The 15,802-nt window shown below is 41.7% G+C and overlaps 1 protein-coding gene across 1 annotated transcript in view; it reads right to left on the bottom strand.

The window, feature by feature from the left end:
- The window catches only part of LOC126199202 (bumetanide-sensitive sodium-(potassium)-chloride cotransporter), a 316,749-nt gene that overhangs the window by 24,882 nt on the left and 276,065 nt on the right, over positions 1–15,802 (bottom strand). Inside the window, exons 13-14 of the mRNA XM_049935981.1 lie at positions 15,024–15,265; positions 817–1,058 (exon numbers count right to left, since the gene is read on the bottom strand). Of these exons, the coding sequence (XP_049791938.1) occupies positions 817–1,058; positions 15,024–15,265 (484 nt within the window). The remainder of the gene's footprint in view (positions 1–816; positions 1,059–15,023; positions 15,266–15,802) is intronic.

Raw genomic sequence — 15,802 nt, forward strand, 5'->3', positions numbered from 1 at the left:
TATTCTGTGACAGTTTTAATCAAACTCATTGTGTGATGAGTGCTCTGTTGCTGATTCCAGAAGTAGGGGCATGGAATTTTGTAAAGGGATATTACTAGACCTAATCATGAGTACTGACTGTGTCCAATAATTCATGAAAACTACATGAAACAGAAAATGATTGATATAACTGGTGTTAATATATTTGAATTTAATCAATAAGGCTCTTGGACATAACTTTTGGCTCGTTACAGGCTTAGAGCACCCAGTGTAGTGAGCTATTACCTCTGCTTTCAGCATCCAACTCTCTGATTCCATTACAAACTTCAACAACAAAATATTCCTCTATTAACTAACAGCAGCTAATGCTATTTAGTCTTCTTCTGGAAGCTGGCTGTGAGTAACGTTGTATCATGTATTTCAATAACAGCTCTCCTACAGTCTATGACATGGTTCTGTTTCAGGGGCAATACAGTTTTATTCATTGTCTACAGCAACACTTTGTAATGAGTTGCAACATCCCTCTGTGCTGCCATGTGTAGACATTCCGAGAACAAAAAGCTCATCACACAATAAGATCACAGAATGTGTTTTACAGCACATACAGCTTAAGTCAGTTGACAGACTTTTCCCAAAAAGTCATTCTTCATTGGAAGGATAATGTAAGTGCTGTAATAGTACACATATTACACTTGTCAGTGACACATATTTGGCACTCCAAGCATACTAGACAAGTGAGGGAACTTTTCTCACTATTTACTATACTACTATTGACAGCTGTACCTAAATTTATTTCCAGAAATAATCACAACAAAGATTGTGAAGTGCTTCACTAACCAGCACTGGAGATGACTGACAGTTGTGAGGCAGATGCAGCAAGGACTCTTGTATTGCTGAGGTCTGAGTCGGAGCCATGGGATGGCAAGTACACAAGTGAAGAGTCAGCACGCCGCAGAACTGTTGCTGAGAGGCTGCCATGATCCTTGTCCTTCTCTTCAATCTCTTCTATCAGTCGTGAGTAGTCCAGGCCAGCATGCATGCGCAGAATTGTTGCCGCCATGCGGTTGTCGAAAGCATGGCTGTGAGGAGAAAAATTATTTCTTAAGTTGACAGTTATCAGATGTAAGAGAGCAGTTGTTAAAGAATTCCTGCAGATATCAACAAATAAGTATGTCATCCAGAAGACTACAGAAGGACTTGTGCCTAATAAAATGAGGTAACAACATTTATATTATTGACTGTTGTAATAATATAGTCTTGACAACTGTGATAGACAATAGGTGGTACCAACATGATTAATGGGGTGGAATTCTATTTGTCATAATTTTCTTGGTACAGAGAGAGAGAGAGAGAGAGAGAGAGAGAGTGAGAGAGTGAGAGAGGACGGGGGGGGGGGGGGGTGTATAAATCACAATGGCCATTACACAACATACGGTTAGTACATCAAATGACATGTTTGTGGAAATTAGTTCTGTCTTGATGACTGTGCCCTTCCAGACCATTATACAGTTCCACAAATTCCATGAACAGATGAAGTCAACTTAATCCTTTCTGGCAAGAAAACATTTTTTAAGTAGTTTGATCTTCTGAAAGCTTGCTATCAAATACCACTAGCAGAAGAAGATATACAAAAACGGCAATTATCATTCCATTTGGCCTTCATGAACGCAAGTTTATACTATTTTGACTTAGGACTGCACCTAGCACTTTTCAAAGATTCATTAATGAAGTACTACAAGGATAAGATTTCTGTTTTGCCTGCATAAATGACACACTGATGGTATCTGGTTCAGAAGGAGAACACTTGCAGCATGTAACAGGTAGAAGGATTAATGTTGGCAAATCTATGTTTGGCACTCAGAAAATAAGCTCTTTGTGATACATCTGAAGTGATCATGCACCACATTGTCAAACATGCTTAAGAAACAAAGTGTTTATGCTCCACAACATGACTGCTGACACATTTATTCTTTGTTTATACAATTATTACTTTTTTAAAGGCTATTGTGTGTCCTTGTACCTTTTATTATTAAAAGTTTCCAATAATATGACCATATGTAAACCCCAATTTTCTGGTGACCCCAACTCAATCTCTGTCATTAACTGACACTTTGTACAGTGTCGCTTCAAATGTCAAACATGAAACAACTGCAGCAATTATACCAAACACCTTTCTTATACTGAATCATAATTTTGCAATGCAGGACCTGCCACCAACTGTTGACATGCCTTTGAGCACACTAATTACCCAAGTGACATCAAAGCACCACAACTCTGGCTGTGAAACACAGTCTTGTGGTTTGCACAAGTTGACAGCCAGCTTGCATTAACTCACATAGCTGCCAATAAAGCTAAGTACAGTTACGGTATCACTGCGTTGAATGAAGATATGGCTACAGAAGTACAGGACATGTTGGATTCACTGCTGAACACTGATTATTACTCGTCCATTAAAAACACCTTAATCACCCACTTGTCACAGTCCAAAACAAAATGTCTAGGAAAGATACTTCGTACTGAGGAGTTAGGTGGTGCACCCCTTCACAGTTGCTGCATCACCTGTGGACTCGAGCAAGTAACACTGTCAGTGAAGACATTCTATGGAATATCTGGCTGTCACACCTACCACCAGATGTGCAGAAGATAGTGACAGTATAAATCAGTGATCTTGACACACTTGCAAAAACTGCAGACTGCATCACAGAGATGTACCCATCCACATGTGCAGCAGCTGTATGCCTACAGTCAGACAGTACTCATAACTCACTACAAGCACAAATCACTGAACTAACTGTGCAAGTCACTGTTCTGCAAACAAAGCATTAGAGTCACCAGTCACAGTGTCACTGCTAACCGAGGAAATGCAGCCAATCATCTTCAGATTTGTAGGTACCATAGGTGGTTTGGCTCTGATGCATGGAAATGCAGTTCCCTGTGAGAGATGGGAAATGTGCATGGTAGTCAGTAGTGACAGTGACTGGCTCTCCAAACAGCAGCCATCAACTGCCACAGAGCCCTACACAAAACTGCAATTTCTAGTGGACACAAGTGATGACATATCAGTGTACCCATCTTTTCATCTGCCTCGCTGCATCAATGATGACTGTTGCCTCTTTGCCATCAATGTTCTACAGTCCAGGTGCGACAGTGTCACTAAACTTAGGCCTCTGTCAGAAGTTTGAGTGGCAGATGTTGTGCTCCATATCCTCAGAGCAGACTTTTTGTCAATTTAGGGAGTGCTGCTGGGCCTTTATCATTGTCACCTCCTCGACATTACCAGTAATTTAGCCAGCTATGGATGCTTATGCTGTGTTGATGACACTGCTGTACAAATGATCACAGGTGATTTTCTGTATTTAGAACTCCTTAAGCAGTTCTTGGAGATTACAAGGCATCTGCCCGCATTAGCACTGGTACAGCTTTCAATAATGCAATACATATTAACAATGCCAGATATGCCGATTCACGCTTGACCTCATTGCTTAACACTGGAGAAACTGAAAGAAGCAAAGCAAGTGTTTTCTTCATGCTTGCTCAAGGAAGCTGTCACATGTCAATCAGTAGCTGGTAATAATAATCCAGTCCCACACACTGAAGATTTTAATTTTAACATCCACAGCAAGCATGTCTTTTCACATTAGACTTAGTACATGCATTTTATCAAATACCTGTTGCTTCAGAAGATATACACTATGTGATCAAAAATATCTGGACACCTGGCTGAAAATGACTTACAAGTTCATGGCGCCCTCCATCAGTAATGCTGAAATTCAATATGGTGTTGGCCCACCCTTAGCCTTGATGACAGCTTCCACTCTCACAGGCATATGTTCAATCAGGTGCAGGAATGGCAGCCCATTCTTCATGGAGTCCTGCACTGAGGAGAGGTATCGATGTTGGTCGGTGAGGCCTGGCACAAAGTCGGCATTCCAAAACATCCCAAAGGTGTTCTACAGGATTCAGGTCAGGACTCTGTGCAGGCCTGTTCATTACAGGGACATTATTGTCATGTAACCACTCCGCCACAGGCTGTGCATTATGAACAGGTGCTCGATCATGTTGAAAGATGCAGTTGCCATCCCCAAATTGCTCTTCAACAGTGGGAAGCAAGAAGGTGCTTAAAACATCAATGTAGGCCTGTGCTGTGATTGTGCCATGCAAAACAACAAGGGTGCAAGCCCCCTCCATGAAATACATGACCACACCATAACACCACCACCTCCAAATTTTACTGTTGGCACTACACATGCTGGCAGATGATGTTCACTGGGCATTCACCATACCCACACCATGCCATCAGATTGCTACATTGTGTAGCTTGATTTGTCACTCCACACAACATTTTTCCATTGTTCAACTGTCCAATGTTTACGCTCCTTACACCAAGCGAGGTGTCATTTGCCATTTACCGGCATGATGTGTGGCTTATGAGCAGCTGCTCAACCATGAAATCCAAGTTTTCTCACCTTCCACCTAACTGTCATAGTACTTGCACTGGATCCTGATGCAGTTTGGAATTCCTGTGTGATGGTCTGGATAGATGTCTGCCTATTACACATTACGACCCTCTTCAACTGTCGGCGGTCTCTTTCAGTCAACAGACGAGGTCGGCCAGTACGCTTTTGTGCTGTACGTGTCCCTTCCTGTTTCCATTTCACTACCACATTAGAAAAAGAGGACCTAGGGATGTTTAGGAGTATGGAAATCTCGTGTACAGATGTGTGACACAAGTGTCACCCAATCACCTGACCATGTTTGAAGTCTATGAGTTCCTCAGAGCACCCCATTCTGCTCTTTCACAATATCTAATGACTACTGACATGGCTGATATGGAGTAGCTGGCAGTAGGTGGCATCACAATACACCTAATATGAGAAACATATGTTTTTTAGGGGTGTGCAGATACTTTTGATCACATAGTGTAGTTAAAAACCACTGTTGGTACTCAATTTGGTCATTTCGAATTTACTAGGATGCCTTTTGGGCTACGGAATGCTGCACACTTTCAGAACTTTATCAACAAAGTTATGCATGCTTTCAACTTCTTCTGTATCTAGACTGACGATGTCTAGCCTTGAAATGGAAAACCAGGAACATTTATCCCAAATCTGTACTGGCCTCTGTTCATACAGATTATTCACAAATCCATTGGAATGCATGTTTGAAGCAGCAGAAGTCAGATTCTGGGGCTGCATCAGCTATACACTCAAGGAATATGGTCACCACGGGAGAAATCAGAAGCCATAACTAACTTCCCACTACCTGCAACAGTTCATGAGTTGTGATGAGTCCTCATCATCTCTAATGTCTATTATCATTTCATATGCAACCATACGCTCTTGGTCATTCCACTGAACAAACTCTTGTGAACTTCACCGAAACTGAATGACAAACTGACGTGGAGTATTGAGGCTGAGAAAGCCTTTATCAAACTGAAGACCGCTATCACTGAGGCTGCATTATCACACCCTGTTCCACAAGCGCTTCTCACTCTAATATTTGATACATCTATGACTACAATAGGTGCTGTACTTCAGAAACAAATAGATCAAGGCAGAAGGCCTGAGCATTCTTCAGCGAGAAGAGACACTGTTGCAGCAGAGCTAGTCAACGTATGATCACAAGTTGTATGCAGTGTATGCTTCCATTAAGAGAGTCTGTCATATTCTCATAGGTCAACAGTTTACGGATGCTATTGATGTATGCTTTCCATGAGAGACCAGACAAAGTATTGGCATGTCAAATGCACCTTTTGGACTACATGGGGCAATTAATGACTCACCGTCCACATTACGGAAGAGTTGAATATACCAGCAGATGCTCCCTCTCTCCCATGCAAAAGCAATTACATGCACAGCAATTCAACAATGAGCTGCAAGATTTACTGACAGCCTTTTGGTATACAGTTTCATCATGTCCTACCACTGTCAATCTTATTGTTGTATTGTGATGTTTCTACATCAAAGGCATGACCATTTGTGATAACTAACTTTTTACACCAGGCAATCACATAGTTGCATGATTTGTCTCAGCCAGGGGTCCATGGTGCGACAAACCTGGTTAAGCGAGTTTTTGTGTGGCCAAATATAGACAAAGACTGCAAGGCACTTGTACACCAGTGTGTGGGCTGTCAGTGAAATAAAATCACTCATCATGTCAGTGCACCTCTTGCCACATTCATCCCACCAAACCAATGATTCAACTATACACACCTGGAAATTGTTGGACCTTTACCACATTTTGAAGGGTACACTTACTGCCTAACTGGCATTGACTGCTTCACTCATTTTTCCCATGGTTGACATCACCACTGAACCAATTGCAACCCCATTCTTTCACAGACAGATGTATCATTTTAGAGTACCCTTTTGTATAACTACTGACCAAGGCAGGCAATTTGAATCTTACCTGTTTAAAGTACTCGACATTTTAATAAGCATGAAACATATCCACACTATAGTGTATCACTTTAATGGTTTAACTGAATGTCTGCACCAACAATTAAAAGTATCCCTTCAGTGCCTGAGTCACAGCTTTGGAAACACTGCCAGTTGTCTTCCTGGTCCTCCATGTGTCCATCTAGGAAGTTCTAAGAGCTGCAGAAGCAGATCTCACAGATGGTCAACCAATTCTACTGCCTAGTGAGTTCCTTGGCAACATTCCAAATGACTTTATAAGGGTATTAGACTTCATCCACAATCTGCATTCACAAATGTGGCAACTACATACTATTACAATGAGAGACCAACAGTCCCACCACCATTTTGTCTTCACTGACCTTTGGAAATGTGACAGTCTTTGTTTGACATGACACTGTGCACAAGCCTCTACAGCCACTGTAGGATGGACTTCATGCAGTCCTCAGCTGGGGTCAGACTATGTTTAAGATTGGTGTTACTGGTAATCCAGCTACAGTCTATGTTGACTGCCTTAAACCAAATTTCTACACTTCCTAAGCTGTTACAAACAGATCACATGGTGGATCTACCACAGAAATGACAGAATTGTCCGCCACTCCACTGCCCGTCATGAACAAGCCACAAGAGACATCGGACAACAAACCTGATGAGTCAACAGCAATCTTGTCCAGATTGTGTGACAGCAGATTTTGCCATCACGTGTGCTTCAACAGAATATTTTGTTAGAACTTTGGGGAGGGGGGGGGGGGGGGGGAGTGATGAAGCGATTGTGCACCTCAATGTCCAATGTGATCAAGACACAAAGCATTTGCCCTTCACAGCATGACTACTGATGCATGTTTATTCTTTGTATTATATAATTCTTCCTTGATTTTGCCTTTCAGTGTTTTCGTGGGCTGTTATGTGCCATTGTACATTATATTATGAAATGTTGTGAATAAAGTGAACATATTTAAAATGCAACACTTCTTTATGCCAGAAGGCATCAAACCAGGCTTTGATAGACACCTATGTGGTACTTAAATGAGATATTGTTATACAGTAAATTTTATATGAAATTTAGGTATCTTGTCCACATTTCATTCTCAACATTGTGGCAACTAAAATCGACCATACGGAAAGTATACACTATGGACTTCTATCTCTGCAAAATCTTCAAAATTTCGTGCAATGATTTACTACATTTAATGCTGCATAATAACTGCGTTGAACATCGAAACAAAATTAAGTCATTTATGGGGGGAAGGTATCAGTCAAGAAGACGTGTAAAAATCAAATTTTTGGGCCAAATAGTTTTTGTGAAATCGAATGATAAGCGTGTCAAAGCAGTGGGAACACCATGTGTCTGCACAGGCGAGCAGTGCAGTGATGACAAAATCGCCCACAGCGCGGAATGCGGGGAGCACGTGTCTGCAGCAGCGAAAGGGTTAATGAAGAGACAAAGCACTGGAAATTTCAAAAAATTGCATTCAAACGAATATAATTCATGAAGTAAGGCACTTTGATATTGTTTTTAAACAATGAAAATATTAAGCACCGCACAAGGTTTGAGCTCATAACCTTTCACATAGAAGCCAAACACCTTAACCGTTACACTATCGCGGCTCGTCCGCCTACAGGATGCCATGAGGACTCTAACATGTCACGCAAAATACTGACAAACACTGTTGGTATAACTATGAATTACTCACGCTTCGTCGAAGTACAATAGGAAATAAACAATTACCGCTGTTCTTTATTGCAAAAAAGCAGTATAAAAGAAAGTCTGCTATCAAGACATTGCTTTTGTTCTATTACTTTATTTATGACTGAACGTTTCTAAAACTGAAGACACTCGCCCATGCTCTGCACTGCAGTTGAGATCTGGCAACGTCGTTCTCTGTTCATTGGCTGACTGTGTTTTGTGACGTCAGATGCGCAGAACGAACCTAAACTCGGCCGCCAACATAAATGACGCACACTTTAGCTGCAATGCACAATCTTAAGCAACGCACAAGCTGTATCATGACTGCTGAACATTTCATAGTCCGCCATTTGAAAAGTGCTGTGAACAACTGTGAAATGGTGTTTCCAGGCTGCTGTGGATGCAGGTGGTCATCACACTGTACAGCATTTGTAACCTGGAATGGAAACATGGCACACAATTAACAAATATACCATTTCATGTGGAAATTAAAGTGCTTCTCTCAATGGTTTATTTTGTTATTTGTCTTCTGCATGTCCTTACAAATGTATCCACAAAATTTCATTGTCCTGCAATCACTTGTTTTTCATGGGGACCCTTTCACATAGAGAAACCACCCCGTAATACAGTATCTGTGAGACGATGTTCATGGACAGTAACATTACAGAAGTGGACTGGCCTGCTAAAAGTACTGACACGAACCCAGTGGAACAACTTTGGGATGAGTTATAATGTCGACTTTGCTCCAGACCCCAGGGTCCAACATCAGTACCTTCTCTGTTCTCAGCTATTGAGTAAGAATGGGCTGCCATTCCTCCACAGACATTCAGATACCTCACTGAAAATGTCCGTAGCAGAGTACAAGTGGTCATAAAGGTGAACGGAAGACACATCCATATAATGTCCACTCATATTTATCAGGATATTTTTGATCAGTTAGTGTACTGTCTGCAGGCAGTTACTACAGCTACTCTGCAGCAATGGAGTATAATTTTAAAATCTCTGTCTACTATAAAGATCACATATAATAGGTAATAGAAATTCACGAATTGTATGTCATCTCTGTATCTGTTCTTAAATTTAATTAAGGTCAAAGTTATATCAAATGTTTTGGAAGATGATAAGTTTCAGATATGTCATATCTTGGAATTCCTGAACTCACTGGAGTACTTCTTTATGTTCATATATAAGGGACATTCAAATGAAATCTGGTCACTAGTGTAAAGTAATGGTAATGATTTTATTAACTCAAAAATGTAGTTATACACAGTACATATACTCAAAAATAGTCACCAAAACTGTTGGGACATTTATCCCATTGCTACACTAGCCAGTCGATTCCATCCTTGAAGAAGCTAGTAGGCTGCTGTTGGATCCAGGCCTGGACCCAGTCACATACTTTGTTGTCTGTTGCGAATCGATGTCCGTGAATAGCTTGTTTTAGAGAGCCAAACACAAGAAAGTCACACGGTGAAAGGTTGGGACTATATGGTGGATGTTCCAGCATTTCCACCAAAACTACAGCAATGTCGTCTTCACCACATTGGCCGTTGCAGGAGGATAACACGACTGGACAACATGCATTGGCGTTTCGACTTGATGGCTCATCTAAGGTACTGTAAAGTGGCTTGATAACACTGGGCATTGATGGTGGTTCCCCATTCCAGGAACTTGACAAGCAGATGGCCCTTGTGGTAAAAAAAATGACATCATGACCTTACCAGAACTGATATGCATGGCCTTTGATTTCTTTGGAGGTGGTGAAGTTGGATGTTTCCACTGCTTGCTCTGATGCTTGCTTTCTGGTTCAAAATGGTGACACCATGTTTCATCACCTGTGACAATACATGGCAGAAAGCCATATTCCTCATAGTGATAACATTGCAGGTGACTCAAAGACAGCGTCATTTGATATTGTGCTGTTCGATGGTCAGTTGGTGGGGAATCCACTGCACACAGATTTTTTGAAAGTTCAAGTGTTGATGCATTATGCTGTGGGCGGTGCCCACACTAATACCCAGTAACTGATGGACCTCATCCACGGTGATTCTGCGGTTGTCCAAGACTAAAGCATTCACTTCCGCACCCATTTGCAATGTGATAACACACTGAGCCTCCTCAGGGTGTGCATCTTCTTCCAGTGAATCACGCCCCTCAAGGAATCATTTGCACCATTCCACAACACTTGAATGATTCAGACTGTACACAGTACACAGCCTTCATTTGTCGATACATTTCACAGCCGCGAACTCCCTCTGCTGCCAAAAATTGAATCACTCTTTGTTCTTCCTGCTTACTTGCCTGCATGTTTGGTAGTGGGCGATAACTTGTGTGACCACCTTCTCTTCGGCATAAAACCACATTGGCGCTATGCAACATCAAACTTTGCACACACGTCAGTCTCTCTACCAATAGATCGCGCCACCATACCCGCAGTTATGTGGTGCCGCCTTACTTGTAAGGCAAAGGTACACACACTGACCAGGTTTCATTTGAATAAACCTCATATTATCAAATTATCTAGCTACCTAATGTATATTTTCAAAGATGAATAACTTATTAGTCAATGGCCTCGTCGCAGTGGTAACACCAGTTCCCGTTAGACCACTGAAGTTGGATGGGGTCTGCCAAGTGCTGTTGGCAAGTGGGGTGCTTGCAGCCCTTGTGAGCCAATTGAGAAGCTACTTGACTGAGAAGTAGCAGCTCCAGTCACAAAAGTGACAATGGTTGGGAGAATGGGTTGTTGACCTCATGGCCCTCCATATCTGTGTCTGGCTGAGGATGACACGGTGGTCGGTCAGTACCGCTGGGTCTTTTGAGGCCAGTTCGAATGGAGTTCAGTTCAGTTCAGTTCATATCTTATCGCATTTGTTATTTACACAAGCTTACAATAAAAGTGAAGCATCCAGGAGACATGGTTGGATGTTAATATAACTTCATTGATGTACACACCATCAGTGGTTACATAAATAATTAGAGTTCTAATTCTCTGTAACAGGCAGGATGGCTACAAGAGCGTATTATTGTTGTTTGCGTTTAGCATTGTTACCTGGCCTGTTAGGGTATATAAGGGGCATGAACAATGTCAGCCGTTGAGTAGTCATTGCAAAAAAGATGGAGATGCCACATACAGGTGTGAGGCAGCATTACTAGCACCGGGCAGAGTTTGAAAAGGGGCCTCATTATGGGTCTCCATTTCGTCAGAAGGTTGAAGTGTGCAATATTCAGATTTGACAGGCAATTGTATGTGACCGTGGCCAGCTGTTGGAATGCAGGGGCACGTGAAGCCAGTCAACCACATCTGACTACCACATGGGAGGTTTGTCATATTATGCAACTAGCAGAGTGTGATCCCCCATTTTACCTGTGTGCCTGCCATCTGAGGACAAGTAATAGGCTCCCTTCAACATTTTGTGTCATCGTGCACCACTGGTTGGAGACCAGCAGCGAAACTAGTGCAGTTCCACCACATGCGTAGGCTGCCATTAACAATATACCAGAAATGGCTGTGTTTGGAGTTGTGTCATGGAACGCTGATGAATGGTATCGCTTTTTATTTGGCGACAAATCATGGTTCTGCACTGCCATTGATGCCCGTCATAAGTGAGAATGGTGATGGCCTGAGGAAAGGTCCTGTTCATCCAATGTTTTGGAGACTCAGCTGTGTCACGGTGCAGGAAACCAACAGGTATCACTTTGGGTCATGGATGGTATGAATGAGGGGACATATTGCATCCTCACGCATTATCCCTTGTGTGAGATTATCTTGGTGCCATTTTTCAACAGAACAATGCATGTTTGCACTTAGAACATGTCACTAAGAACTTTCTGCAACATGATGAAGTTCTCCTGTGGCCATCAAAATCCCCAAGTCTGTCTCCAATAGAATGTGTGGGGGATCAGCTCAGATGTCTACTTCATTCGAGTGCTGGTATCCAGGACCTCAAGGGCCAGTTACAGTGGTTGTGGGCCAGTTTGCCTCAGGGGCCGATACAGAGACTTTTTGTCACTCTTTCCAACCAAATCAGTGCGTGCATACATGCCACATTGGTGAAAAGTCATAGTGATAAATGGGCCCATACTACCAAGTGCTTCATAAATTTGATTCAAATTTGTAATCACTGAAATAACATTAGATACATACCCTCTCAACTCATGATGTTTCATTTAGTTTCATCCTTATTGTTCTGGGTATTTAATTTTTTTTGTCAGACCGTAGAGAAATGGCTATTATTGTCAATACTAAACAAGTACGAATGTCAAAGTTTGCATCCAATGACAAAAAAAGATGTAAAATTGTGTTGATTCAGATATGGTATGGATCTTTGCAAACATCTCATCTCATAGAGCCAGAATTAAGGGTTTCCTTGAAATAGCTGAAAATCTTGCATCAAGATAAGTTTCCTGCTTGAGAAGCCATAGTTGCAATGGTTTTTTGCAATGGAAGTGGCAAGACAGAGGGAGCAGACAACTCAAAGTTTCCATTGGCATGCTGCTGGCAAGAGTAGTCAAGCCCACGAGCTGCTAAATGGCAACTACTTTAACCTTTTCCACTTGATTTTTTTTTTTCACCCATAATGCCACCGCACTTGTGATATTTGCACTAAAAAGAACCTCTGTTACAGGTAATGAAATATGCCGAGGCTATCTAATAACTACACAGTAAAACAAATTACACATACATTATAACAATGAACATGTCATTTTTGTCTTTCATTTCATGTGTATCATCATTTAGGACCTACATTTCTTCAACATGTGGTACATTTCAAAGCTTTCACCAGGATGGAGTCCTGGTTTTCTGGAATGTGTTGCAATAGTAAACAGTTTCCCTTCTACCACTTTTCGTCTCCCTGTTATGCAAACAGCACAATCCTTACAGTTACTCTTTTCATTGGAGTAAATAGAGTGTGGTTGCTTTGATAGCCTCTCCTCATCATCAAAAGTAGATGGTCCTTCTGTGTTTCTTCCAGTTGTGTTCTGTACTAGTTCAACCACAGCTTTCAGAAGTGACACTGTATTTCTTGTGGCTCAACTTGGGTTTCTCGTTGGAAGTAGCATCCAGATTGTACAAAGTGGACCTACTGACTACTTCTGTCTCCAGTAGCCAGAAAAACATCATATGCTACCAATTTATTGATTTCCTGCTGAAGCTGTAGGATACACAATTCTGGTCAGATATATCCACTCCATCCATGTTTCTAGTACAGTCACAAATGACTTCAGGCTTTAGGAATCTCTTGTTATTTTTGGCCCCTCTTGTCATTGGCAGTGTGTACGTATTGTGCCAAGTACTTAGAGTGACAACGTTGTGTTTATCTTCCTCTGCCAATGACATTACTTTCTCATCTTTCCTGTAGGCAGCAACTTCATGCTGTTTCAATTTCAATTTCTTGGTCGATTCAACTGGTAGTCCTTTCCTGTTCTGTTGACTTGTGTTGTTATGTAAGCAGCTGCACAGTGAATTCATACCCAGTGTAAAATCTGTCCACATAGACGGTAACAACTCGCATTACCAGTAGCATTTGTAAGTGTCACACAAATGTATAACTATTCTATTTGTACATGGGGTTCATGGTGTTGGCAATGCCTGTGTAGTAGTCACTCTAAAGTATGGTCCAAATCCCACTGCATATGCTGTTCGACTCCCAGCCAAAGCCTAAATGATCACACCCAACTTCGTTAGCTTGTTCGGATTGTTTAACATTTGAAAATGACAAGTCCCTTGAACCAAACAGTGCCCTCATCAATGGTTGTGTGCCTACTTGGAATGTAAAATTCTCTGAACTTGTTGTCAAAGAACTGCACTATCATTTCATTGTAGATCCCCCTTATGACAGCTCCAGTTGGACAATGTCCTGCAATTGGGCCAGCATGGAACATCCAAGAAATATAAAATAATATCTTTCAGAACTGAATACTTCTTTACAAAATGGGCACTTTTGTGTCCATTCTTCAGTGAAGTACTTCTGAATAATGGGCTTAGGATTCAAGCCCTTATTCAGAATTATGCTTTAGAACACTTTCATTTCATCACAAGTAACACCCTCCCAATCTTTGCTTCAGTGGTTAATTTTTTTTTCTTTTTTTGAGCTTCAGCATACTCATTTGTATTTTTTGTTACCTCAGTTATCAGTAAAAAAAACAACATAAAAACATCTAGTACCTCATTAGGATGTTGAGGAGATGTTTGAATCCATTTACAACAGTGAAATTGGTTTTTGTGAAGGCTGGTTTGTTTCTGCATTTTCGCCATCCATCAAAAGTAGGCTCGTTGTCAGTGTCAGCACTACTTGTAGACTGTGTGTGTTCATCTCTATAAATTTCTGTATTTTCGTTGTCACTGTCCCGCTTTTGCGAACTATAATTACTGTTGTCATCGCTCAAATCACTCACATTTGTCATCCAATACTTCCAACATCGCTTTAGGATTACCACATAAATTCGGCATTTTTGTTGTTATGATTCCGAACACCACCTTCGGGGTGAACTAGAAACGTGAAAATAAAACAACAGCGGGATGCGTTCGACAAACGCTTTTCCTCATAGATTGCTTGCCCACAGATGTCAGAACACTACAGTACAATACAGCGGAGAGAGCCTCGACATATAAGTTAATGGAATGAAGTTCGAAGGCCCAACATGCGAGTCTAATGCGATATTTACGCGGTCGGGGCTGCCCCGTCAGTCGAGCCCTAAAGAGCTACATCAGACAAGATAGTAGCCGACAGCAAGATAAAAGGGTCTTTGCACCAGGGAAAGGTAGACGTTATGAAAACGTTGCCCGAGATACCCCAACCTGAACCTCCACATGATTCCTCCTGATACAACTCCACGTCATTCTTATTTTAATGCCCTCCAATCATTTCCCTCCTTCTTGTTTCCACCACCATTTCTTCCGCCCGTCACAAAACTGCCACACCGCTGGCAGCAGTACTCACTGCAGGACATTGAAGTAGGCGATTAGGTCGTCTGTGGGGCAGCTCTGCCAGTCCTGCTTGTAGCCCATGAGCAGCACGTTGGGCCGGAGCTTGCCGATGCCGGCGCTCTGCATAAGTGCCCGAGCTCCCTGTTCGAAGGGCAGGCCATCCACGACGGCATAGAACGCCTTCGTGCGCCGCGCACGCAGCGCCGCAGATCCTGCGCGTAGCCGCCTCTCCCTCGCACGGTGCGTCAGCTGCGTCTGTCGACAGAATAGCTGCCTGCTTCAGCGGTGCCGTCGTATTGAAATATCCAACACTTACTGAATTGTACTTATTAACCCTCGAAAATGTTGTAATCTAGTTAGTTACTTTATATTTTAAAATTTCGAGAAAAAACAGTTATTGTTTTTAATGAAGTGTTCTCCCAGATTCTATAAATGATTTTAATTTTCCAGTTAAATTTAACCAAAAAATTTAAGTCTTAGTAGTAGCTGTCACTTTCCCAAATGAATTTAATATTTGGTAGACTTACGTTCAGGACCCCATTTACACATCAACGTCTCTGCAAAAAGCGTGTTGTGAGCAAAAGTTAACAACAATTAGCCTAACGAAATTTTCATTTTTTAATTTTATGTGGTGGTCATAAAGTACCCCCACTTCCTTGGTAGTACACGTTACTGAAAGAGTCTCGGTATTGTTAAAAGTGTGCTAAAAGATATTTTCAGGTTCTGGATCCTATTTGCACATCAGTAAATATACTGAGAGGCAGTAGTTAGTATACCCAGTTCCTGTAGAAA

Source organism: Schistocerca nitens, chromosome 8 (assembly GCF_023898315.1).
Source record: "Schistocerca nitens isolate TAMUIC-IGC-003100 chromosome 8, iqSchNite1.1, whole genome shotgun sequence".
Classification (NCBI taxonomy): domain Eukaryota; kingdom Metazoa; phylum Arthropoda; class Insecta; order Orthoptera; family Acrididae; genus Schistocerca; species Schistocerca nitens.